The sequence below is a fragment of the Notechis scutatus genome, chromosome 3 (genome assembly GCF_049901735.1).
Source record: "Notechis scutatus isolate UNSWTSFEM ecotype Mainland chromosome 3, rNotScu1.2, whole genome shotgun sequence".
In the NCBI taxonomy this organism is placed as follows: Eukaryota; Metazoa; Chordata; class Lepidosauria; order Squamata; family Elapidae; genus Notechis; species Notechis scutatus.
In genome coordinates this window covers 88455252-88481808 of record NC_142011.1, presented here as the reverse complement: position 1 = coordinate 88481808, position 26557 = coordinate 88455252, and the positions used below count along the sequence as shown (strand labels likewise).

At 39.8% G+C, this 26557-nt stretch overlaps 1 protein-coding gene across 2 annotated transcripts; it reads left to right on the top strand.

Moving 5' to 3' along the window:
• The first annotated feature begins 312 nt into the window (after positions 1 to 312).
• VCAM1 (vascular cell adhesion molecule 1) lies at positions 313 to 11024 on the top strand. Of its 2 annotated transcripts, none has more exons than XM_087960733.1 (6): positions 313 to 659; positions 2389 to 2673; positions 4848 to 5159; positions 5516 to 5788; positions 6533 to 7006; positions 8741 to 11024. In XM_087960733.1, exons 1-6 carry the CDS (start codon positions 608 to 610, stop codon positions 8899 to 8901), a joined length of 1557 nt encoding a protein of 518 aa, XP_087816859.1. In that variant the 5' UTR covers positions 313 to 607; the 3' UTR covers positions 8902 to 11024. The 2 variants fall into 2 exon arrangements, with proteins under 2 accessions (XP_087816859.1, XP_087816860.1); XM_087960734.1 differs by having other exon boundaries at positions 479 to 659; positions 6839 to 7006.
• The last annotated feature ends 15533 nt before the right edge of the window (positions 11025 to 26557 follow it).

The window sequence follows — 26557 nt, the reverse complement described above, 5'->3', positions numbered from 1 at the left end:
AGTGCTTACGTCCGATAAACCGATTCTTCCCCATCAATTATTTTGACAGAAAGAAGAAGAATATCTCCATTTTATGCTAGAACGATTAAAAAGTGGCTCATTTTGCTTCTTTTTCCTTACTTTCCTGGTTCACGTTCTCTTTCGGACACAGGCACCCAAATGCGCAACCAGAGACGAGGAGAATTTCCCAACGGGCGCTGTATGGTTCCTACGCGGGACACTTTGCTGCCCAAAGAAACTCGGACCCCTGCAGGAAACTGGGGGAGAGGAAGTTAGAAGAGAGGCAATTCCAACATGGGCCGGGCTTCCGGGGGTGGGAGAGCCGGTTTCGTTTTTCTTGTTCGGCTTTAGGGATTTTCCATCCCGGAATTTCCAAGGAGCGCTCTTTCTCCCACAGTCCTACTCCCCCTCTCCGTCCCCTCCTGCCCTCCCCCGTCCCTTCTCTTTATAAAAAGAGCGAAATGGGGGGTCCGGCATACACCGATTTCTCTTTCACGGTCCCAGTGGGTCCTTCTTGGAGAGATCCCTGGGCAAGGCAATTTCGGGACTGCCCTTTCTGAACCCGTTCAAGTTTTGCGTCCCCCCAGGACCCAAGTCGTCGCAGCCAATGGCACGTGTGACTTCAGCGTTGCTTTCCTTGCTCCTGACATTCACCACGGGTGAGTTTAGAGCTTGTTGCTGGCGCTCTAAAGAGAACACGTGTCTTGTTTTGCATTATTAAGCATCTGAAATAAAAATAATAAAAATAAATGTATTTGCTCCAAGATAAGATGATACAGATAGATAGACAGACAGACGGACGGACGGACGGACGGGTGGGTAGGTAGGCAGACAGACAGACAGATAGATTGATAGATGATTGAGATAGATAGAATGATAAATAGATGATAGAGATAGATAGATAGATGACAGACAGACAGACAGACAGACAGACAGACAGACAGACAGATAGATAGATAGATAGATAGATAGATAGATACATTCAAAGTGACAATAAAGTTATTCTAAGTGATTTTATACATGTCCTTATAAATCTTTTACTTGTGAAGAGATTTTTTTAAAAAACGAGGATGCAATTTTTGTAGACTTATTACAAGCAAATCCCACTGACTGCTACTGGATTCCCTTGCAAGCAAGCAGGCATAATACGCCTTGTGCTGTTAGCCGACAGGCATCCACATGGATTCAGAAATAATACTGCAGCCTTGTGAACCGTTAACTTCAATATAGCAACCAGTGTACTCAGAAGATTTCTTCCTGAGTAAAAGTGCATTGATGGGATTGTCATTCGAAAACCTTAATTTATGGGCGACACATTCTTCTAATACATTAAGTGGAAGCTTAATTATATATTATTACATATTAACTCTAATGATATACATAAGCATGTGCCTTTTGAACTAAACTTTAGGACTCAAATTTGAGCAATATTTAGATTGTCAATTCAGTGATTGGTAATCAGTCAGTTCAGCGATCGGTAATTGTGCTGAGACCTTGAACTTTAGGCTGTAAGGCAGGACTATTTCCATATAACAATATGCATGCATTGGAATTCCATCTTCATCTATTTCATTTAGACACCAATCATAACTTTAACTCATCAGAATCAATGGCACAATAGCTTGATTGTGTGGACATATTAGAAGTGGTTCGACTGAATTCAATAGATCTTTAAGATCAGTGGTTATAAGATTGCAGTCTTGGACATGTTATTAATTTTTCAGCCTGGGCCCAGAATGTGAGATTAGTATCACCATGACTACATATCCGGACAACAATTCCTTGTCACTTTTTTCCTGTATGCTGCGTCAGAGTCTGGATGACTTTACTGATTCTACATTCAAATAGATGCTATTTGTTGCCTTAATGCTGGTTTATAACTGTACATTCACTTTACGGTTCAAAGTTACAGTTTGTAACTTTAACACTTACTTTAAAACATGAGTAAATTCACACGTTCACTTTAAAACAACACAGCGGTCTTATGGAAATAGAAATCTTACTACTATTGTAAGATATTTTTGAGAGAAGAATAAACATTATAGTGGAATAAAAATTATTTATTCCATTCCATTTAGGTGTGACCCAGCTTCAGACCAGCTCTGGGTGGCTGAGTTTATACTAAAGCAATTATTATACTAGCTATATTGTCTGCATGCATCTTCACCATTTATTTATTTATTTTTATTTATTTCATGTCAAGCAATGCTTTTTGTCTTCACTCCTGCTTAGATACAGTTCCACTCTGCTTTTATCTAGAAGCAGGTTTTGAACATTGAGTTGGGCTCATTTGGATAAATACTTGATTCTAAACAGTGGGAAGATAAATATTTATCTGTAACACTGCATCCATATATCCTGAATGTTCTTCCTTCTCTCTTGTTTCAGCGAAAGCCTTTGGAATAGAGGACATTGTGCCAGATCACAGAGTTGTTGCACAAATTGGACACCAGCTTGCCCTAAGCTGTCGCACAACCGATTGTGAATCCCCGTACTTTTCCTGGAGAACCCAATTAGACTATCCATTAGGTGGGAAACTGAGCCATCAAGGAAAGAGTTCAGTTTTAACTATACAGTCTGTTGGATTTCAACATGAGCACCAATATCTCTGCACTGCTGTTTGCAAGCAGGGTGAACCGTCCAAAGAAAAAGCAGTCATGCTTGACATTTACTGTAAGTAACTAAACTATAGTAAGATGCAGTGTATCTAATTCTCATGGCATACCTGTAGTTTCCACGTATATGGAATTTAAGTGTCTAATTGATCTGCAGGTAGGAATGGTCCTCGCAGATCGTTTGATCTTTTTCTTAAAGATTGTGTTAGAAGGGACTTATATATATATATATATATATATATATATATATATATATATATATATATATATATATATATATATATATATACATATACTATACATATACATATACATATACATATACATATACTATATATATATATATATATATATATATATATATATATTCTTAAGTTTTCAGGTACTTTGTATGGTATTCGCTTTGTTCGGGTATTTTCCCGTCATTGTAGCTGTGCTTTTAAAGTTGTAACAACGTTTCGGCAGAATGATGATGGCAGATGAGATTCTGCCAAACGTTGCTACAACTTTAAAAGCACAACTACAATGACGTGAAAATACCCAACAAAGCTGAATACTATCTATATATCTATCTATATATATATATATCTATCTATCTATCTATATATATATATATAAAAATTTATATATATATATAATTAATATATATATATTAAGAGTAATAGAAGAGCCAGATTGGTCTAATGGTTAAGGCACCAAGCTATAAAGCGAGAGACGATGAGTTTTAATCCTGTCTTAGCCATCAAAACCAGCAGGGTGACCTTGGCCCGATCACCAGGAGATGGTGAGTTCTAGTCCTTTTCTTAGGTATGAAGGCCAGCTGGGTGCCCTTGGGCTAGTCACTCTCTCTCTCAGTGCAATTCACCTTGTAGGGTTATTGTTGTAGGGAAAATAGGAGGAGGAAGATGTGTTTGATATGTTCTCTGCCTTCAGTTATTTGTAAAAATAATAAAGGTGGGGTACAAATAAATAATAAATAAAGTAATATCTAACAGAACTGAAGTGCACTGTCAGTCTGAATCCATAAAGATGTGATATAACCAAAGCCAGCCATGATAATAATTTCAACCATTACAACACTGGTCCAGACGACACAAAAAAAAGTATGTTTTCAAGAACTTATGAACAGTGAGGAAAGTCAAGGCAGTGGCAATCCATATCTTGGTATGTGTGTGCATGTGTGTGTGTGTGTGCGCGCACGCATGTGCACCATTCCAGAAAGCATTGCTGGGATAGATCAATTGTATTCCATCAGATGACACTGCTCAGATGAACCTTCAGCAGATCAACAGTATAACAACTTATGGGACAGATGGAAACAATTGCAGAATTTGGGAGTGTTTGTGCCCATTGTATTCGGGCCTGCTGTAATTGAAATTTTGAAGCTGTTTTTCAGGTCATTACTTCCTAAGAATCCTGCAGGTCAGGTCCATAGACAATGAAAAATGTTGTGGAGGACACCCCCCCAAAAAGAAGACAGGTTAATTGGAGTCTGCATGACAAAGGCTTGGGTGTATGCCTTTCTATAAACATCTATAAAATCTGAATGCTCCTAAACTGGAAAACAATGCAGTGTATTTACCCTTAACATACTAGCAATAGCCCTTAGACTTATATACCGCTTCACTGTGCTTTACAGCCCTTTCTAAGCGGTTTTACAGAGTCAGCACATTGCCCCCAACAATCTGGGTCCTCATTTTACCAACCTCAGAAGGACGGAAGGTAGAATCAACCTTGAGACAGTCAGGATAGAACTGCTGACAGTCAGCAGAAATAGCCTGCAATACCGCCTTCTAACAGATTAGCTCATTTTGCCAATGCACTTAAATTAAAATAATTTTACTGAAATGGGGGTGGCAGCATCATGGAACCGGAGGCAGGCTCCCCTTTTCTCCTCCCTGTTTATGGGTCTTTTGGAGGTTTTCATATGTTGAGAGGTTGTATAGAACAGGGGTCTCCAACCTGCATGCGCTGGCTGGGGAATTCTGGGAGTTGAAGTCCACAAGCCTTAAAGTGGCCAAGGTTGGAGACCCCTGGTATAAAATGCTGGTTCATTCAGAGTTTACACACCAAAAAAAAACAGCAATGCCATGATATTGGTTCAAATGCCATCATCTGGGAAGCAGTTTGTATCCAAAACATGAGGACTAAGTAGTTGTGAACAGAGAGTTGACAGTTTTAGCTGCTTAAAGCAAACTTCTCCTGATATGGTTTCTTCGTTTCTCCTTTTAGCTTTCCCCAGTGATCCGGTTATTGAGCTCAAAAGCCCCCTCATTCTTGGGCAACCTGCTTCTGTCACCTGTCGTGTCCCCGAGGTCTATCCTTCTGAGCAGTTGATGATCACTTTGATCAAAGGAAAAGTAACTGCTGAAAAAGAGTTTTTTCAAGACCCTCATACAAAATCATTGCAGACCAAGAACCTGAAGGTGGATTTCATTCCTACCGAGGAAGATTTTGGGAAAGAGATTATATGTGTAGCTGAGCTGTCTTTAGAGGACATGGTTCTGGCGCCCAGGCAGGCTACGCATGTGATGGAAATAAACTGTAAGTATGTTGATGGAATGAAGATTCAAACATAGGTTGTATTCATGTTAAGATTGCCTCCCCTTGCAATAGGCTCGGCTAGTTTTAGGAGGATGTTAAGAAGGAATCTTAAGACAATTGTGGCAAGACAAGTCAAGTTCTGGCTTATGCTTTCATTTTCATTTAAAGTACCTTCGCCATCTGATTAATATTTGTACTTTAAACATTTTTAATAGAGGAAAAATATCCATCCGTGAATAAACATTTTTTGATATTCACCATGATGATTCTCAAATCCTTCCCCATTTGGGGCACTCATTGTGACCTTCAACTTACAGTTTACTAATTTAACTTGGCTATCCTTTGCTTTCTTTAAGATGGCCCACGGAATACTAAAATTGTGGCATTTCCAAGCAACACTGTACTAGAAGGAGAAGCACTGATACTTACCTGCTTGACTGAAAGTCATCCTCAGGCTAGTTTTGTCTGGAAGAAGCAGCTTCCTGATGGACTGGCCCAGAATATTGCAGAAAAGTACAACCTCTCTATCCCAAATCCTCAGCCCTCTGACTCTGGAACCTATACCTGTGAAGTCACCAATGAAGTTACAAGTGTAGTGGAGAGAACATCGCTATATATTTCTGTACAAGGTATAAAACTGATGGGACTGTAAAAGGCCATATTCTTGAATGCACTCACAGATTTGTATCCCCACAACTACTGGCCTTGCAAAGCAAGGGTTTCACCTTTTCATCTGCGACAATCACCAGTCTTGTTTATAGCCAGTCTCATTTTAATCATGAAGGATCAGATAATAGCAACTTATTTAATATTGCAAAAGAAGGATATTCATTGGTCAGCCTATTCATATTCACAGAATATTTATTATAGGTTTTAAAAAATCATTTGCAAATCAAGAGTTTGGAATCCCTAGATTTAATGCACTAATAAGTTTTCCAATATTTGTTGTGGGTCATTTTGAGAACCTTTTAATAATATACTATATAATAGGAGAGTGCGTGATCATTAAGTCCATTTCTAAACTTCCTAGCTGCACTTACAAAGCTTTCCTGTTTAGAATCCGATTTTGAAGGGGGAAAATTAAGGCAGAGATAAGAAGACTATCTTCCTTCACTGAAGTTATTTGAATGTTAATGTTAAATATTCTCTAGCTAAAGCCTGGTTGTCAAATATTTTACATTCAAATAAGCACAAAAACCGATATATAAGGGTTTTTTAAATCTCAGGTGCTTGAGCATTCATGTTGAAAATATTCAACGTTAACATTCATATATATACTATCATCACGTAGTTTGATTTTATATTTGTCAAAAGTAGACTGCCTTCTTTAAACAATTATTAACGGAAGTGCGTATTTTCATTTCTTTCTTTAGCTTCAGTCTTTTCAACAGCCGCTTCAACATTAACCACCCCATCTGAAACAACAGTATTAAGTACTCCATCTGAAACAACAGTATTAACTGAAACAACAGCATTAACCACCCCATCTGAAACAACAGTATTAAGTACTCCATCTGAAACAACAGTATTAACTGAAACAACAGCATTAACCACCCCATCTGAAACTAAAGTATTAACCACCCCATCCGAAACAACAGTGTCTGTTACATCAGATGCAGCATCAGAAACTACAATATCGGTTATATCTCGTGCAACACTGAAAACCTTTTTCTCTACAGCATCAGATATAGCAACACCGGAGTTGATTACAATGTCTGCATCAGATACAGCACCCAAAATAATTACCTCTATGACATCACATGCAGCACTGAAAAACAATACAGCTGTGCACCTGGTGGATGCTTCTACGGATGACAGAAATAATACAGAAGAGATCATAATAATTGGTACATATTTTTCAATCATTGAACCACATAACCATACTGCACTAATATTGCTAGCAGATTGCATTGCCTTAACACTCCATGCTTATTGGGTAGCAGTCCCCAAAAGGTAACTGAGATCAGCTCTTCTTTTCCCTGGCTAGGATTCTTGCAATACTAAAAGACGTTACTTAGACAGCAAACTAGCTTTTATACAGGTAGTCCTTGACTGACAACTGCAATGGGGCCCCAAATTTCTGTTCATGAGCAAGACACTTAAGTGAATTTTAGCCCATTTTATGAACTTTCTTTGCCACAGTTGTTAAGTGAATCCCTGCAATTGTTAGTAACTCAGTTGTTAAGTGAATCTCGTCTACCCACTGACTTTGCTTGTCAGAAGGTTGTAAAGTGGGAATCACATGACCCCAGAACACTGCAACGGTCACAAATGCATGCCAGTTACCAAGTGTCCAAATTTTGATCACGTGACTGTGGGGGTTGCTTCAAGGGTGAAAAATAGTCATAAGTCTCTTTGTTTCAACTTTGAATGGTCACTAAGAGAATAGTTGTAAGTCGAAGTCTACCTGTATAAAGAAATTACATACAAGAGGAAAATAGTAATGAAGAAAAGTGATCAGAAATGCAGTGTTTTCCATGGGTCAAATACAATGGTGGGATTAAAAATTTTTTTTTACTACCGGTTCTGTGGGCATGGCTTGGTGGGTGTGGTGTGGCTTGGTGAGTGTGGCTTGGTTGGCATGGCAGGGGGAGGATACTGTAAAATCTCCATTCCCTCCCCACTTCAGGGGAAGGATAGTGCCAAATCCCCATTTCCTCCCCAGCCCACTAACCTGCTTGCCAGCTCCATTCTCCTGTGCAGGGTAACAAAAGAAGACCCAGCCAATCAGCTGGGACTAGGGAGGCAGGGAATAGATGGGGGTGGGGCCAGACAGAGGTGCTATTTGCCAGTTCTCCGACCTACTCAAAATTTCCGCTATCGGTTCTTCAGAACTGGTCAGAAGGTGCTGAATACCACCTCTGGTCAGATACCTTAGCCTTTTAACTATTCCCTTACATTCCCTTTAGCCCATATTTCACTCTTTTCCTAACTAAAGTTGGTTAATTTTCCATATTAATCTGTATGGAATCTTTCCCCAAACTGATTTTGGAACTTTAATTCCCAGAATTCTCCAGATAGCAGGGCTACTGTAGAGTATTCCAGGTATTAAAAACTACACATTTGGAAAGGTGTCTTAGGGGATTGTTGGCAATGATATTATTCCCCCCCCTCACCTCCCAAAAATGTACTTCTGATACTTCTATATCAGGACCTGATACTTCTATATCAGGACCTTCTGTCCAGTGGTGGGATTCAATTTTTTTTACTACCGGTTCTGTGGGTATGGTTTGGTGGGCGTGGCAGGGGAAAATCTGTAAAATCTCCAGTCAGAGGTGGTATTTGCTGGTTCTCCGAACTACTCAAAATTTCTACTACCGGTTCTCCAGAACTGGTCAGAACCTGCTGAATACCACCTCTGCTTCTGTCCATGAATGTGACAGGGTATAAACATTGCTATAAAGAGCACAAGAATTTTTATGATTTGTGACCAAAATGCCAGCCCCAGAAGAGAAGGAAGAGGAGGTAATGTTAAATCCAGAAATAGATAAACATTTGTTAGTGAAACTTTCTGATAGCGTTGTCAATGCCCATTGTTGTCATACTATACTCATTTTTTTTCCTGTTTGTTTCATTTTCAGCCAGAGTTGAAGAGCTGGATTCCGTGACTCCTGTAATCATCGTAGTTTCTTGTTTATCCATAGTAGCAGGTCCTGCAGCTGCCATATTTATTTACATTTTTAGAAAGATGAAAATAAATGGATCCTACAGTCTTGCAGACTCGCTTAAACCAAACGTATAAGTCCATTAACCGGAAGTAATTAGACAGTTTTGCAAGTTTACCAACTAGATGAGACTGGACCTTGCTCAGAATCTTGGTTGATCTTTCTCATCACAACTCGGTGTAAGAGGAATTGAGCTGATGTGCTTTGGAAAGGAGGCCAACCAAAATTAGGCCTTTTGATGGAAACTGGTCTCTTGGGTCAAGACTCTGTCTCCACTCAGTGTCTCCATTCAGCCATAAAGTGATACCTTGGACTAATCTATAGATATGTCTCTAAACCAGTCCCCAACTTTTGGGGCACCACAAGGTCCCCAACTTTTGGGGCACCAGAGATCGGTTCCATGGAGAAAGGTTTTTCCATGGACCGGAGTGGGCATGATTTTGTGTATTGCCTGCATCCCACAGGTGGGGCTTCCCTTGTTTGCATGGCCCGGTTTCTGGTGCCGCTCCATGGACTGGGAGTTGGGGACCCCTCTTCTAAACTATGCTTTCATTTTACAATATCAACTTTCATGTGCAATACGAGCCAAATGAAACCTGCCTTTCTTTTTGGTAGTGCCAGACTAACTTTCAGGCTTATCTACCTACTCAACAAAGTAGTTACTTATGAGAATAAAGTGAAATGCAATAGGGGGGGCTATCCAGAGATCCTTATAAATGGATGCAAGTCATGCAATATGAACAGTTTATCGATAGAAGAGGAGTAGCATTGCAGTGTAGCACTGATTATGTTACCTAGTTGGGTAATGAAATGTCTGCAACAAAACAAGCTCACAGAGCAACAAGGATCCCACATGAACAGCTTTGTGAATACAAAAAGGTCTGTTTGCTAGCTTTAGGAAAATATATTTCTTTGTTTGGCAAAATGTCCATAAAGCTCCACTTTGCGAAGTTTTTGTGCCATTTCTGGATCAGTTTACTGCACCTGTGAGCTCCTGCCATCCTTTTATTTCAACAGTTAAACCTCTTTGCTTCCGTGCAAAGTGACATGCTGCGTGGATATTTAATTTTGTTTTCTTTATTGCTCCTGTATTTTGGTGTGGGGACTTTGTTACTCCAGGCAGTTCTCAACCAAGCAGTGATTTTGCCCTTTGTTCCAGAAGATGGGTCATTTCCAAACTGTTTTTGAAGGATTGGACAGTAGAAATGTATGTAAATATGCTGTAAGATATATTATATATTTCTTGTAAATAATGTATCATATTCTGAACATATGTATTATGCAGAGGTGGGGTACAATTGGATAAATCTACAATAATATATGTATTTTGTATATAGTACTTTTAACCTGCAAGTAGCAAATACAAAATTGTTCACTGCTACTTGTGAATAATTACATGATATTCTGAAGGTTTTCTTTTCAGAATGGACTTAATCCTGGTGGAACTAAAGCATTTCAAAGACCTGCTGATCTCAACAAGAGGGGATTTAAAAAATGCATTGTATTCTGTTGAAATTGGTTAAATGTAAAAAGTGCTTAGCTTTGATGGGTTGTTTCTGTATAAATAGATGCTCACACCCTCATGTTTGCAATGCCACAAATAGTGGGGAGGATAGAGTGCATACAGTATACAGTTTTAAGGTTCTACATAATAGTGAAAGTTAATTTTTTGAGAAATATTAGGAAACTTGAAAGGAGACCATGGTTTCCTTGAATCTCTAGGAAAAGGAAGTAACAACAATTAAACTGGTAATAACACTGACATATATTCATAGTATAGAAATGTCCCATTACTTAGTTCTAGATATCTGAATAAAATGGAAGGTACAGTCTTATATACAATTAAAGTAGGACATGAGCATCATTGTAGAGCTAAAACTCTACTTTGATATTGTTAGCTATATTATGAAAAGAATGATTTGTACACTCCAGAAACAATTGCATTTTAAGTTCTATTCCAAGGTTATAGCCTAATTTTTTTAAAAAAAATATTGTGAGTCTTCCACCCACCAGGTTCATGTTTTGGTACTTTATAGCTTGTACAGAATTATTTAAATTTGTTTTAGCAATGCAGTGTTCTGTGAAACTGAATGATTATGTTGACATCTGTGGATTTTCTTTTATTTGACTAGAGAGTAAAATAGCTCAAATGCTATATTAATGTATGATTGAATTGTAAATAAAAGTACTTTTCTGATTTTATAAGCATTGCTGGTAACTCTTGATTTTCCTTGTTATCATCAGTAAGCCACAACCCAATAGAACATCCATTCTCTAGAAAAAAGGAGATAGTGGGCAATGGCGTAGATGTGGCCATGGGTATCTTCAGGGAGAACAGAAGAAGTCAAATGATAAAATGTGTGATGATATCATCATGCAAATGTGACTTGCACCACATGTTTAAACATGAGTACATAAGGATAACATTTGCATAAGGATGTTACCATGTGTGTTTTATCATTTGGGCATTTTTGTGGTTTGCTGTAGGTGATGCCGAATGCAATTCATACCATACCTACTATGTTGTCTTACGGCCTAACAATTCCGTGATCATATCACCATCACTGCCATTAAACCCAAGGACAGACTGAGCAATAGCAGTGTGGAGTTAAACTAGTGAATACAAGAGGGATTCATACTCGAGAGAGGGTCTGGAAATCTTTTCAAGGAACAAAGTCACCTTAGCCAGTATTGGCACATTATTAAATATTAGCAAGTCCAGTTAAATCTCAGTTTAATGTTACCAGTTATAAAGAAGGAAGATCCTTTTGGATTGTTTCTCTCAGGTATCAAGATGTTATGTTAGTCAACCCTGGTAAACATTCTGTTGCAAAAAAAAAATAGAAACCTTTCTCATGATAGGCTGATCCGTTGCAATGTCACATTTTGAGACTGATTGCTACTAGTTCAAATATAAAAGACAGATTAAAAAAACTTGTAGCATGTAAAAAAAGGGCAATAATTATTATTTCACACAAATCCTTTCAGAAATCACAAATTTATTCAGGTGCATGTATAATTAAATACAGTACACTATATTTTGCTAGCAAGTTTTGTGGCTACTTCTACTGAGGAAATGCATATTGGAAAATGCTATGTCAATATCTCTCTTCACCTGGTTCTGAGCTATATTTGTCTATGGTAAAATGGAAAATTCACACTGGGGATGCTTCTTGGGGTGTGGCAATGTAGGAATCTTCTAGTGTTGCACTGTATCTCCCGTCTTCTTTTACCATTAGTATGTTGCTTAGAGGTTGATGGCCAATAACATCTGGAAAGGCACATGTTGCCCAATTCTCTATGGAGCTTTTCATGTACAGTACAACTGCCCAATCTCTGTGGCAGAATTTAACCAAAGTCCTGCTATTGTAATTCACTTACAAGACTCCTTTGACTTCTACTATTTATTTCATTGTTTTAATCAAACAAAAGCCAGTTTAATAAAAAAGGAAGAATGAACAACTATAGTGTCAATAGGTACCTTTCTGAAAGCATCCCAATATAACTAAATGGTGAGTGTGTTTTATATTAGGTAAATAATGTGTATACTTTTCATAATACAATTTAAGAGTCCTGATATGAAATGTCCTTGCTTCTCTCCTCCTTAGCCCATGTAATCACTGCATGGTTCAATATAGATTTACTTGTATAGTTGATTAGAGTTTTATCCCGTATTTATTACTTTATAAGTAACTCATGGCAGCCAACATACCTAATGCTCTTTTCTCCTCCTATTTTTCCTATAACAACAATCATGTGAAGTGAGTTAGTTGGAGAGAACATGAGTGGCCCAAGTTCACCCAGCAAGCTTTGTGCCTAAGGCTAGATTGGAACTCACAGTCTTCTGGTTTCTAGCTCAATGCCTTAGTCATTACATTAAACTCTCATATGTCATTTGATCCCTCAAATGAGATAAATTGAATGAGCATGTTGTACACAGTCCTTGATTAGTGGGGAAAATATTACAGAATTGTGGGAGAGAGATAGTCAGAGTACAGTGCCTTTTAAGTGTGCAATGCCCCCAAAAAGACCCTCCAAAGAATTCAGGGAGTTGAAGTCCTCCAGGGTTAAAGTTGCCAAGGTTGGAGATCCCTGCTCCAAAGTATAGTTTGGGTATCCCAAAGGTGCTTTTTCAAGAGATAACTGGACTTTCTGGAGAAAGTCCAGTTGCCTCATGAAAAAACACCTTTGGGACAACCATGACCTGGATGACTGAGAATCTCCACAGACATACAGTTTGGGTACTTGACATGTCAGTCAAGCCTTTAAATTAATTGAAGTAGGATCTTAGTTTTCTCATGTTCTCTGGCTTATTAACTATTGAGATCAATACCAAAAGCAATTGGGAAAAGATTGCATCAGTACAGAATGAAACGAACAGAAGAAGGGAATCATTTAGACAGTTGCCCTGCACTTCCCAAGGTCTTCAAACTTGACCCTCCCTAGTCAGCAAATTGGGTGTTTTTCCAATGAGAACTTCACTGGAACCACGTTGGTTTAGTGGTTAAGGTGCTGGCCTAGAAACAAGAAGCCTGTGAGTTCTAGTCCCAGCTGGGTGACCTTGAGCCAGCCAGTCTTTCTCAGCTCAACCTATAGGGTTGTTGTTGTGAGGTAAAAGAGGAGGAGGAAGGAGTATGTTGAATGTTCCCCACTTTAAATCACTTATAAAGTAATAAAGGCAGGATAAAAATCTGATAAATAAATTAAAATGTAGCTAGGTTTTCCACTCTTGCAGCTTCCACCATGCCTGGGACAATTGTTTTGCTGCCTATGAGTAAGGATTTAATATCTCCTATGTTGATGCTAAGTATCAAATATTTGCCAACATTTACAGAATATGTGTTCCTCTATGAGCTATCCAAAGAAAAAGATATCAATAAAACTCAAAGAAGAAAAATGGAAGGAAGATAAATGAGAGGAGTCTAGGTTTTTTTTTACTATTTGTTGGTGATAATATATTTATTCTCTGTTCTCGATCCTTTGCTTTCCAGTACTTTCTCCACATTTTCCTAAAGCCTTCTATAAACCTCAGTAGATTTATTGATGCATCCAGGAAAGCTATTTTTGGTGTCATTGTGAGATGTTCTTTTACAGTACATTCAGGAGGCAGTTACTGGAAGGATCTGGTTAGATGTTAAAAGATATCTTACTAAGCCAACAAACAATTTGACAATTTGAATTAATTAATCAATGAGGTGGTGGTTTCCTTCTCTGGATGCATTCAAAAAAGGTATGGACAGCCTTCAGTTAGATAGGTTTTAATTTGGATTTTTCCACTGAGAAATAGATTCTATCAACGAGAGAATTTAGACTGATTGAATGAATCGTTTAGACCAGTGGTGGGATTCAAATTTTTTTTACTACTGGTTCTGTGGGCATGGCTCAGTGGACAGGGTGGGGTGTGGCTTGCTGGGTGTGGCTTGCTGGGCACGGCAGGGGAAGGATAATGAAAAATCTCCATTCCCACCCCACTCCTGGGGGAAGGATACTGCAAAATCCCATTCCCTCCCCACTCCACTAACCTGCTTTCAAGCTCCATTCTCCTGTGTAGGGCAACAAAAGAAGACCCAGACAATCAGCTGGGACTCGGGAGGCAGAGAATAGATGGGGGCAGAGCCAGTCAGAGATGGTATTTGCTGGTTCTCCGAACTACTAAAAATTTCCACTATTGGTTCTCCAGAACTGGTCAGAACCTGCTGAAATTTAGATTCTCATGGTCTAAACCAGCATTTCTCAACTGTGGCGACATTAAGATGTGCGGACTTCAACTGCCAGAATACATCTTAAAGTTGCCACAGTTGAGAAACATTGATTTGAATGATCCATTCCAACATTGTCTAAAAAAACCTAGTCAGTTTTTCAGTGCAATACGCAAGAGGCCACAAATAGGGGCACACAACATGTTTGGATTACTCCACCCCTGTCACAAATGGCATACTGGCAACCAGTTAATAGCTGGTTGATCTAAGTCTCTTCTACTTTATTGAGATATATTCTGATTAAGGGTAAAATAGCTGGTCAAGGTGCAACTTTGGATGGAAGAGTCGATGGAACAAATCTTCACGGTTCCTAATGCTCTGCTTTGCCACATAGGAGAAATCATTACGAAGGTCCTTCTTGTATCTTTTGGAAGACAAGACATACCTTCACACCAGTTGTTATAATCCAGATCTGCACAGGTGATAAAAGAGTCTGTTTTGCTCATCCTTTGTTCCTGATGTTATGGCATCAGGAGTAAAGAAATAACAACACATCAATTCTGTAATAGCAATAGCACTTATATACTGTTTCACAGTGCTTTACAGCCCTCTCCAAGCAGTTTTTAGAGTCAGCATATTGCCCCCAACAATCTGGGTCCTCGTTTTATCAACCTCAGAAGGATGGAAAGCTGAGTCAACCTTGATCCTGGTGAGACTTGAACTGCCAAACTGCTGGCAGCCAGCAGTCAGCAGAATTAGCTTGCAAAACTGCATTCGAACCACTGCACTACCATGGCTCTTAATTCCTAATTCCCTAATCCTCTAATTCCCCCCCCCCCCAAAAGACAAGATTACAGACCAAGAATTTCTAAATAACGAGTTATTTAATGTGAGTATAGAATACAGGACATCCTCAATTTACAGCCATTCATTTCATGACATTATGAAGTTACAGCAGCACTGGAAAAAGTGACTGACAATTGGTTCCTCCACTTACAATAATCACAGCTTCCCCACAGCAAACAGTATGTATTTATGACAGTTGCGACATCTCAGGGTCACATGATCGCCATTTGAGACCTTTCCAATTGGCTTCTGATAAGTCAACAGGAGTAGCTGGATTCGCGTAACAACATCATGATTCACTTAACAACTGCAGGGTCTACTTAACAACTGTGGCAAAAAAAGTCGTAAAATTTGGCATGATTCATTTAATATACTCCTTGTGTAGCAATGGAAATTCTGGTCCCGATTGTAGTTGTAAGTTGAGAATTATGGTACAGTATATCAGAAGCTGCAAAGTATTCAATACTGCAGCCTTAGCATGCAAAAAGCTTTGCATCCTTATCCACTGGAGAAGATCTATAGGTTCATCCTGAATCTGTAAGAAATTAGAGTGTCAAAGTTTTGATTTAATTCAACTGTTGACATCTTTTTTCTCTTAGCTCACTTTTCATTTTATTGCTAAGGCTGTAGACTTCATACATGATTGAAAACAAAAAAAAAATCTAAATATTTTACTTCTTTTGCCTTACTGAAGTGATAGTCTATCTACTATTGAATGAGTTCTAGAACTTCTAAATCAGCTTGAAATATGTAAAAGGCTGCCACAGAGATGCTAAAACAAATAGGTCAGAGAAGGTGGTGATGGAGGAGGAGGAATAGAATAGAATAACAGAGTTGGAAGGGACCTTGGAGGTCTTCTAGTCCAACCCCCTGCCTAGGCAGGAAACCCTACACCACTTCAGACAAATGGTTGTCCAACATCTTTTTAAAAACTTTTGGAGGAGGAGGAGGAGGAGGAGGAGGAGGAGGAGGAGGAGGAGGAGGAGGAGGAGGAGGAGGAGGAGGAGGAGAAGAAGAAGAAGAAGAAGAAGAAGAAGAAGAAGAAGAAGAAGAAGAAGAAGAAGAAGAAGAAGAAGAAGAAGAAGAAGAAGAAGAAGAAGAAGAAGAAGAAGAAGAAGAAGAAGAAGAAGAAGAAAAAGAAGAAGAAGAAGCTTCACTGGGGCTTAGCCGTCTATATTATATGTGGAGAGAAGCATGACTCAATGGCTCATGGGTTGTCTAGTCCAGTTCAACTTAAAATTAGGGGAAACTCCCCGAAGTGTGACCTGTCCTCAGTGATGAGCTGTCCTTTGCTAAAATATATTAAACAGAGGCTGGTCAGTTATCTGTCAGAAAATTACTTTTATTAATAGGAGTTGAACTAGACTTTTAAATTCCTTCCTATTCTATGAGCCTTAATTATTTATTTTTTATTTTATTTATTTTTTATTTATTTGATTTGCCAATTGTTTACAAGATAATAAGTATAAATGTATACATAGTTGTGAATACATGAAATGGGTACATATAAGAAAAATAAAAGAATAGGAGAAACAATAGGACAGGGACGGTAGGCACGTTGGTGCGCTTATGCACGCCCCTATAGACCTCTTAGGAAAGGGGTGAGGTCAATAGTAGACAGTCTAAGGTTAAAGTTTTTGGGGTTTGGGAAGAAACTACAGAGTCGGGTAGAGTATTCCAGACATTGACCACTCTATTGCTGAAGTCGTATTTCCTGCAATCAAGTTTGGTGCGGTTTACTTTGAGTTTGTATCTATTGTGTGCTCTTGTGTTGTTATGGTTGAAGCTGAAGTATTCATTGACAGGTAGGACATTGCAATGTATGATTTTAAATTACACAATCAATTTCAATCCTTTATATAGAAAGAGTAGACTGCCCACTTCCAGGTACCTGGAAGTGTACAGCTTGATCAGCTAATTTCAACCATTTGCTTTACGGATCACTTACTGATGTCTGGGAATCTGCTAATGCCTTCATATTTTAATTTAATAACCAACTTCATACCATCTTTTATGAATATCACTGTTCTGCTTCCCTAGAGCAAAGACCAAAAAGTATTATTTAGAGAGCTGCATACGTTCTCTTGGGATAGTTACTTACACTGCTATTTCTCAGCCTTCATGTTTTCCTTTCTTCATCCTAGAAACTTGAAATTGCCCTTCCAGCTCTTGAGTGGAAAGCCTTGGTTCCTGAAGTGAAGAAAACCAGAAGGTGGAAATTTGAGCAACTTTTCAATACTGGGCCAATGGGCTGGATTTTCCAGATAACCCCGTTGAATGAAGAGAATGCATTGTGGAGAAATCCGTTCTGCCTCTCTGCACATTGTCAGTCAGGTGCTATCAGATTGAAAGTCACCATGATGACAATTTGAAATATGTCAACAAAGTTGTCCACGGTGGTACTATGCACTGGAGAGCTGGACTGTGATTTATAGTAAATATTTAAGTTGTTCTCAATTTTTTAAAGTGTTTGGGAAGGAGGCATAACTACTGCCTTGTAAGAGTAATCCATGTCTTCTTTCACGCTGAGGTCTGCCCTATGTCCCTTAGTGGCAGCCAAGGACTACACTGCCAAAAGGAAAGGCCTAAGCAATGTCAAAACTAAACTCAATTTAATTAATATGTGATTCAGCTTAATGCAATGATCTGATTACTTCCCGTGCCTTTGCCTTCTATCACATTAAGCTCTACAGCTGGAAGGGGGAAGATTTGGAGAGGCTCATCATCTGAATTTTGAGTATGACCTTAAGAGACAGGAGGAAGATTTGCAGCCTAGATGAGGGTCCGATAAAGCAGGGGTCTCCAACCTTGGCGGCTTTAATCCTGGTGGACTTCAACTCCCAGAATTCCCCAGCCAGCAAAGCTGGCTGGGGAATTCTGGGAGTTGAAGTCCACCAGGCTTAAAGCGGCCAAGGTTGGAGACCCCTGCGATAAAGGATATCTCAGCCCACAGAAAGAACTCCTCCCCAGTTCTCTGGAAAGTAGTTTGATATTATTTGATTTGATTTCAGATGAGTTTTCAAATAAAAATTATATAGCACCTTCAGGAATAATTGTACAGATTAAACTATTGACAGCACTCAGGGGAACAAATACTGGAAGAAGCCGGGCCAGTATCAATCTTTAAAATAATATTCTGAAAGAAGTTAATTGTTTTCAATTTCCTAACAGGAAATTTCATTGTGGCAGACTAGGTGGAACTGTCTGATTTCCTCCCTCCCCAAGTGCCACATCCATTGCTAGCTGAGCCATTAATATAACAATGCTTCAATAAAAATACAAAATTATACCCTATAAATATGAATTAATTACCATTTTGTGTCATAAGGTCAATTAATCTGAAATAGGCATTGTGTACTTTCAAAAGTCCACTTGGCCAGTTCCGTTCCTAGTTTAACAGTTGAATTGCTTTGCTTAAAAAAAAAAGTTATTCCAATTTTTGGGGCACCAGGGACGAGTTCCAGAGAGGACAGTTTTCCCATGGAGTGGGGGGGACATGGTTTTGCATGCTACCTGGATCCTGCAAGTGGGCGGTTGAGGCTTCGCTCGCTTTCATGGTCCAGTTCCTGGCAGACCGTGGACTATTGCCACTCTGCAGCCTGGTGGGTTGAGACCCCCTGATATAGTATATGCAGTGGTGGGGATTCAAAAATTTTTACTACTGGTTCTGTGGGCATGGCTTGGTGGGCATGGCGTGGCTTGGTGGTGTGGCAGGAGAAGGATACTGTAAAATCTCCATTCCCTCCCCACTCCTGGGGGAAGGAAGCTGCAAAATCTCCATTCTCTCCCACCCCACTAACCTGCTTTCCAGCTGCGTTCTCCTGTGCAGGGCAACAAAAGAAGACCCAGCCAATCAGCTGGGACTCGGGAGGCAGAGAATAGATGGGGGTGGGGCCAGTCAGAGGTGGTATTTTCTGGTTCTCCGAACTATTCAAAATTATCGCTACTGGTTCTCCAGAACTGGCCAGAACCTGCTGAATACCACCTCTGAGTGTATGCCAAAGACTAACTCTATCTGGAAAAGAATTTCTAATATCTATCAGATTAATATTACTAAATATATCTCATAATTTTCCCAATGTTTTGATTGGACCCAAAAGTGTGTCTGAAAATAAAATATTTTACTGGGGACAATTTAAACCTATGCTGAGAATCACTACCCCAATGGAAGTGGAATGATTTCATCTCCAAGAAGCAATGCTCATTTCTTCTCATGCAAGTCAACTTTTGCATGAAAATTCACATAGACACGTTGTCTTCAACAATGTCTCGGCATAAGAGAGTGTCTGTGAAAAGGCTGACATTAAAGATGGCTGAGCATCTTACAGTATCTTATCAGGACATTCCACAATAGTGTTTGTGTGACTGGCAGCTGACATATTTCAGTTCCAAGAAGCAAAAATATACTATGTTTTCTTGATCTTCACTAGCACAATGACCAACACAGAAAGAGTCATTATTTTTGTCTATGTATCAGGCCCCTATATTGCTGCAAGAACCATATTGGTAAAGAAGTAATCCCAGGTAACATGAATTGTAAGGACTTTATTATCTTTAAATCTGAAAGTGCTTCTGTACCAAATATTTGATCTTCAGCCACTATGATCCTGCTTCAGTGGTTTCTTGTGCTATGATGTGAAATTTCAAAATGCGGCTACTACAGGTAGTCCTTATCTTATGACCGTTTGATTAACACCTTCAAAGTTATGACAGCACTGAAAAAAGTGATTTATAACCAGTCCTCAAATTTACGATCATCGCAGTATTCCTGTGGACCCACAGGGGCCCCGTGGTCCTGTGAACAAAATTCAGGCATTTGGCCACCACTATGTATTTATGATGCTTGGTTCATGTTCAGGTGGCTTCTCAGAAGCAAACAGGAGAAGCTAGAATTGCTTAACAGCTTCATGATTTGCTTAAAGATCACAGCCAGGAAGGTCATAAAATCAGGCATGATTCACTTAACAATTCTCTGGCTTAGAGATTGAAATGCCAGTTCCAATTCTGGCCATAAGTTGAGGACTACCTGTAGGACAGACCAAGATACTATGCTATGTTCATTAGAAGAGAAAGGTATCCTGAAGGACTCACTCTTGCCAACCTATAGGCTATGATTTCAATCATAAGGAAAAGGTTAAGGTTCCCCTCACACATACATGCTAGTCGTTTCCAGCTCTAGGGGGTGGTGCTCATCTCCATTACAAAGCCAAAGAGCCACCGCTGTCCGAAGACGTCACTGTGGTCATGTGGACAGCATGACTAAATACCGAAGGCGCATGGAACGCTGTTACCTTCCCACCAAAGTGATCCCTATTTTTCTACTTGCATTTTTACATGCTTTCAAACTGCTAGGTTGGCAGAAGCTGGTAGTAACGGGAGCTCACTCCATTACGTGGTGCTAGGGATACGAACTGCCAAACTGCCGACCTTTCTGATCGACCAGCTCAGCATCTCAGCCACTGAGCCACTGCGTCCTTTTTAATCATAGTGAAGATTAATGTCCCCTAATACTCTCCTTGGGATCTGCTGACAAACTTGATCCTAACTGAATCAGTAAAAGTTTTGATAAATATGGTCCTTTCCCTAATCCATAATTTCTCAAAACATCCTGATTTGGTTTTTCTCTTTTGTATCATTTGCTTGAGGTAAAGCTGTCAAGTCACCTTTCTCCTTGAAAGACCTGATACTTAGGAGCCAGGTAGCATGGCAAAGAGGAGTACAGGTAGATACTAAAAATTCCATAATACTATAGTATCTGAGTGGAAAGCTCAACTAAAGGCAAATGGTCTCAACTATGGAATCCAATCCAATTGTTCATCAAGTTGCTTTACAAACCATCTAATTTTTTTAAAAAAGGAAAATTATAATTTTGACCAATAGAATCTGGAACATAGACCTACAGATCCAGAAAGGATCCTCTATGCCTTTAAATCCAATTCCTTGCTCTAGACAGAATCCAAATTAAAGCATCCTTGATAGATGGCTTGTCCAGTTTTTGTTTTAACGCATCTAGTGAAATGATTCTGCTGCCTGACTGCTGTTACTGCTAGGAAAATATGTTCACACTTGCCTCACTGCAGAAAATGTGCTAAATATAATGAATCCTATTTGTTAATTCAGCTTCATTACGAAAAAACCATTTTTAAGTGCAGAGTGATTTCTATCAGATATTATATAACAAGCCTTTTTACATGTGAAATATTATATTACCTCCTCTGACCATAATTCAAGTCATCCAGGTACAGGCCTGGTGAGATTTGAAGCTGCAAGGATGAAAGGATGTATCTATATTCCTTGAGGCTATTTAAAGACTGTATCAAAATAAGTAGAGAAATGCTATTGTTATATCAATGTTATAGAAGTAACATTCATGAGTTATTGAATTCCTCTTTGTTTTATTTACTTATTTATTGGAATCCCCCACTCTCTCTTCCCCCAAGCTGATTCACAGTCAGTGGTATTGAAAGCCAATGGGAAATCAAAAATGGCTGGGAAGGAGGCACCTCCTCTTGAGGAAAGCGGAACCTCTTTTCCATCACCACCTATCTGAATTTAACCACATTTGGGGATTTTTTTGGGGGGGGGGGGATTAACCAACCAGAAGGCACATGGTTCTTAGTTGATGGCAGCAATCAAAGCTCTAACAACTGTGCCCTTTTCTTGAGATCAACAGGATCAAACTCTCCTCAGATAATCAAGCAAGACTCTCAATTTACCTCAGTCAATTCCATAGGACCTACCTAGCCAGAATTCAATTCTGAGTGAATCCAAGCATCACCTGACACATGCTGAAAATAGTCCTCATAATGACCCTGTAGAGATGTTTCCAGAGAGACTGAGTAAATTGAAATGGGGCTTCAGTCTACAGATGCAATAAAAGTGGATAAATAAGTGCATTTTATCATCATTGCAATCCCTAATAATATACTAATAATCCCTAAGAATCTGTTAATAATCCCTAAGAAATTACAAATAATCCCTAAGAATCTACTGGAGGGAAGTATGCAGTGGGGGTACCCCAAGGCTTAGGCTCAGTATAGGCTAAGTCAATGATTTAGATGAGGGGCTAGATGGGGAACTCATCAAATCTGCAGGTAACACCAAGCTGACAGGAACAGCCAACACTCCAGAAGATAGGCTCAAGACACAGAAGGATCTTGACAACTTGAACGTTGGGCTCTATCTAACAAGCCTCCGTGGCTTGGGACCATGCTTAGCCTTCAGAACAGAAGACCCATCTTATTTGAAGATGGGACAGAAAGGTGGTCATGCAGAAGGTGACCAAAAGTTTTTCACTTTCATTTTAGAGTGAGGATCATGAAATAATGAATTTAAGTAATAGGAAGGAAGCTTCTGATGCAATATTAGGGGGGGGAAATTGTCTTAAGCGTAAGGGCAGATTGATAGTGGAATCAGAGACTCAGAAAGATCGTGGGATCCCCTTAACTTTTCTTCAGGCCCTGAAAATTCAATATTTCTCAGACTTCTGGGTGTTGAAATCCCTCCCTGTTGGCTGGAGAATTCTGAGAGTTGAAATCCACACATTGTAAAATTAGCAAGGTTAGAAACACTATGCTAGACAGATAAAGAGACAGAGGGAAACCCTTAATTGCTTTCATTCATGAGACAACAGCACCATGAAGTGGCCAGTTTGGCTTCTGCAGCACAGGTAGCAAAGCCCTCTGCTTTGGCTCAAGCCTCCTTGAGCATCTCCACTGGTGATGCAGTCTTCCATTCTTATGACCCCCTTCCTCAACCTGACCGCTAACCCCAGATCTAATGGGAAAGCAATTCCCATAATTTTCTAGCCGGCTTGCTCCAGGAAAACCAAATTCCACAATGCTTTAAGGGGTAGTCCGAGAGTATGGGCTACAATATTCATTTCCCCCCCAATATTTTTGGTCTCCCAAGACTATAGAGACAGACACAACACAAAAGGTTCAGCCCCCCCGGCTACAAATGGACCAGCACCATTCTTGGCAAACACATGGCGTCCTCCTTCTCAAAGAAAAGTTAGCCTTATTTATTACTAACAATTAATCATGAACAATAATTAATTAACATCTGAAAGTCAACAGATGGGGCAAGCTCATCTAATTCATTAACCACCTTAACAACAATTAATAATTACTTGATAGCAGTGAATTAACACTAACATCTGGGAGGCACAGTAATACAAGACAACAAAGGAACTCCATGGCGCTGGAGAGTTTTGCAGGCTCATTAGGGCAACCTCTGGTCCATGAACCAGCACTGGTCCACGGCATTCAAGCAACCGGCCAGTGCAAACAAGCAAACCCTCATCTGCAGGATGCAGCGTGCAAAACCATGCCCCCCTCTTGTCTGCAGAAAAAATATTTCTCCATGGAGCCAGTCCCTGGTGCCCAAAAGCTTGGGGGTTACTGAATTGGATTGGGGTCTTTCCAAAGGCCCCAATTCCTCCAAGCTGTGGAGGACACAAGGCTGAACTCTTACAATTAACAGAGATTTCTCTATTCCTGTCCTGAACCGAAGGAAATCAACCCTCTTCCTCTCCATAGAAATAAAGTACTCGACAACAGCCAGGAACAGGATTTTTTTTAACCTTGGCTTTTATGAAAAACCTGCCAAGGATTATAGTTTACAATAGAACAATATTTAAATTATATTAATTAATAAATTAAAAATGTTTGGAGCACCAAAAGTAACTACCGTATGTGGGTATCAGAACTCTTTTCTTCAGGTGAATTCTGCCCAATTGGTTACTCAGCAGCAAATGGGAGTTAATGGCATGTTGGGAGATATTTTTTTTGAATAAAAAAATGTTTTACTGACGACAGCAAAAGTAGTGACTTTTGCGTTTGATGTTTGGGATGCACCTATTTTAAGGGTGCTGCTCAATTTTCTTAGGCTTCCTCTCTTGGGCTGGCAGAAGATCCAGGTAATTCTCATTCACTGAAGACTGACACAACGGGTTTTGCAAACAGCAAATATCCTACAGCAATCGATACCAGTTGTGTAACAATGCCATCATGCACAGGACAGAGAATGATGTTGGTGATATAAAATCGTGTCTCTCTAGGAAATGGCCATGGCTTAATCAATGGACCCCCCCACCCCTCCTCTCAGGGTTGTGTTCAAAAGAGGCTTTCATCACACTGTTCAATTTCTAGCAATCACAGAGCAGCAGGGCTTTCTGCAGGAGGTCAAAAAAGTCAAAATGGTGGGTAAAACCATGCAGCAGAAATCCTGCCTCTTTTTTATGCCCATTACATGTAAGACTTGGGACTTCAATTGTGCAGGAATGGCTGCCATCTTGGCTTTTTTGACTCCCCGCCACAGTGCCTCTGTTTAGATGGGGTTGAGGAGGGGGTCTCTATGAGCTGCTGTTTTCCCCTCATTTGCTCAGTTTATGTTTGCAAATTGAACCATGGTTTGCTGAATTACAGTGCATAGAGTATGAATCTGGATAACTTGCTGCAACCATGCTAGGTAAATCAAGCTTAGTTTAGTGCACTGTGTGTGCTCAGGCATGATGGGCAGAGTTGTCTCAAACAATCATAATCACGAAGGCCCCATGATGCGTTTCCTGCCCCGCAAGCATCCTTCCCAATTCACTGCTTGGCTGTTTGAGAGAAGGTCTAGGCTAATTCAGCCCAGTGGGTAAGGCTGGAACAAAATCTATGCCTCCTACAGCCTCTTATGGCTAGTTTGCGTGTCTGAGAGGAATCCCTGCACATGCAGTGAAATCAGTTAAAGATAAAGGGGCTTAGGTTATGGCAATGGAGCTCCAGATAGAGGGAGCTTAACAGAACAATGGCAATGGAGCTTTACTTTCAAAGGAACATTTATGATTTTAACCTGTTTCTACCACTCTTCTTGAGATCAGTGGAGTGCTGGGACTTTGAAATCAATAGCCTGTCTTCCTCTTCCTCCTTTCCTTTCTGTATTTATTTGCCACCTTTGTTTCTACAAATAACTCAAGGCAGTAAACATATCCAACACACCTTCCTCCTCCTCTTTACCTCACAACAAACCAACCTGAATTGGTAAATTGGGCTGAGAGCGAGGGACTGGCCCAAGCCACCCAGCTGGCTTTCATGGCTAAGGTGGAACTAGAACTAAGGTCTTATTTTATTTGTCAAGCATGTATTAGATAACATTTATAAATATAAACATGAGTATGAATACATGAAATAGATACAAATAAAAAGGAACATTGGGACACCTTCTACTTTCTAGCCTGGTGATTAATCACTAGAGTGGAAAACAATAGAAATTTCCTTCCTTCCTTCCTTCCTCCCTCCCTCCCTCCCTCACAAAGTTAAGTTATATTGACTTCCGGTTTGCAAGCTTTCGGTGGCGGCAGGGATTCGCGACACCGCGATCCCTGCTGCGTCGCCGCCAAGGTTCCCCGATCCGTTTGGATCTGGGGATATAGCTGCCCGTAGAGGCAGCTGAAGACAGGGGGATCCGGAAAGGGGTTTGGGGGTGTCGCAGACCCCTCCCCAGCCGGCTAAACCCCTTTTCCCGAGGCGGAGGAACGGCGGTCAGCAATGGCCGCCACGAAGAAATCTGCAGCCGGACAAGCAGGTGCAGGAGGGAGAAAGTCGGAAGAATAGTGAAAGTTGCTTCTAACCGGGACAAGACAAGAGAAAGTGACCTGGAAACTTGAAGGCTGCTAAGTATGTATTGTCCCTAGTGAGAGTTACAAGCTGCGAATATTTTAAAAGGAAAGTTTTTTTTTGTTCCACTCTCCTTCCTAAAGTGATAGCGGAGGAAAAAATCCTTTTGGCTGCGAGTGGGAAGGGAGAGGGGAAAAATTGGAGCAAAATTTGAAAATAAGGAGAAGATTGCCTAGAATTTTAAAGAGTTACTAAACATTAATAAGACTTCCAAAAAATATATTTGAAAGGGAACTTTGTGATTAAACTTTAACTCCAGAAAGAGAAAGTGAAGAAGAAGAAGGTATTTAAAAGAAACAGCCTGTTTGGATTGTTTGATTTTGGAATTTTTGAGAATTATTTCTGATCAAAACATCTGGGTGGTTGTCTGGAAAACTTTTTCTCTACACAATGGCATCACTTGTGGATGGATTGAAACTTGTATATCAAAAATATGAAAAGAAAAACAAGAAGGGAAAGATGGTCTTGGCACTATTTTTCAATTTTTAGAAATGACGGTTTATACTTATGTGAAGCAGAATGAA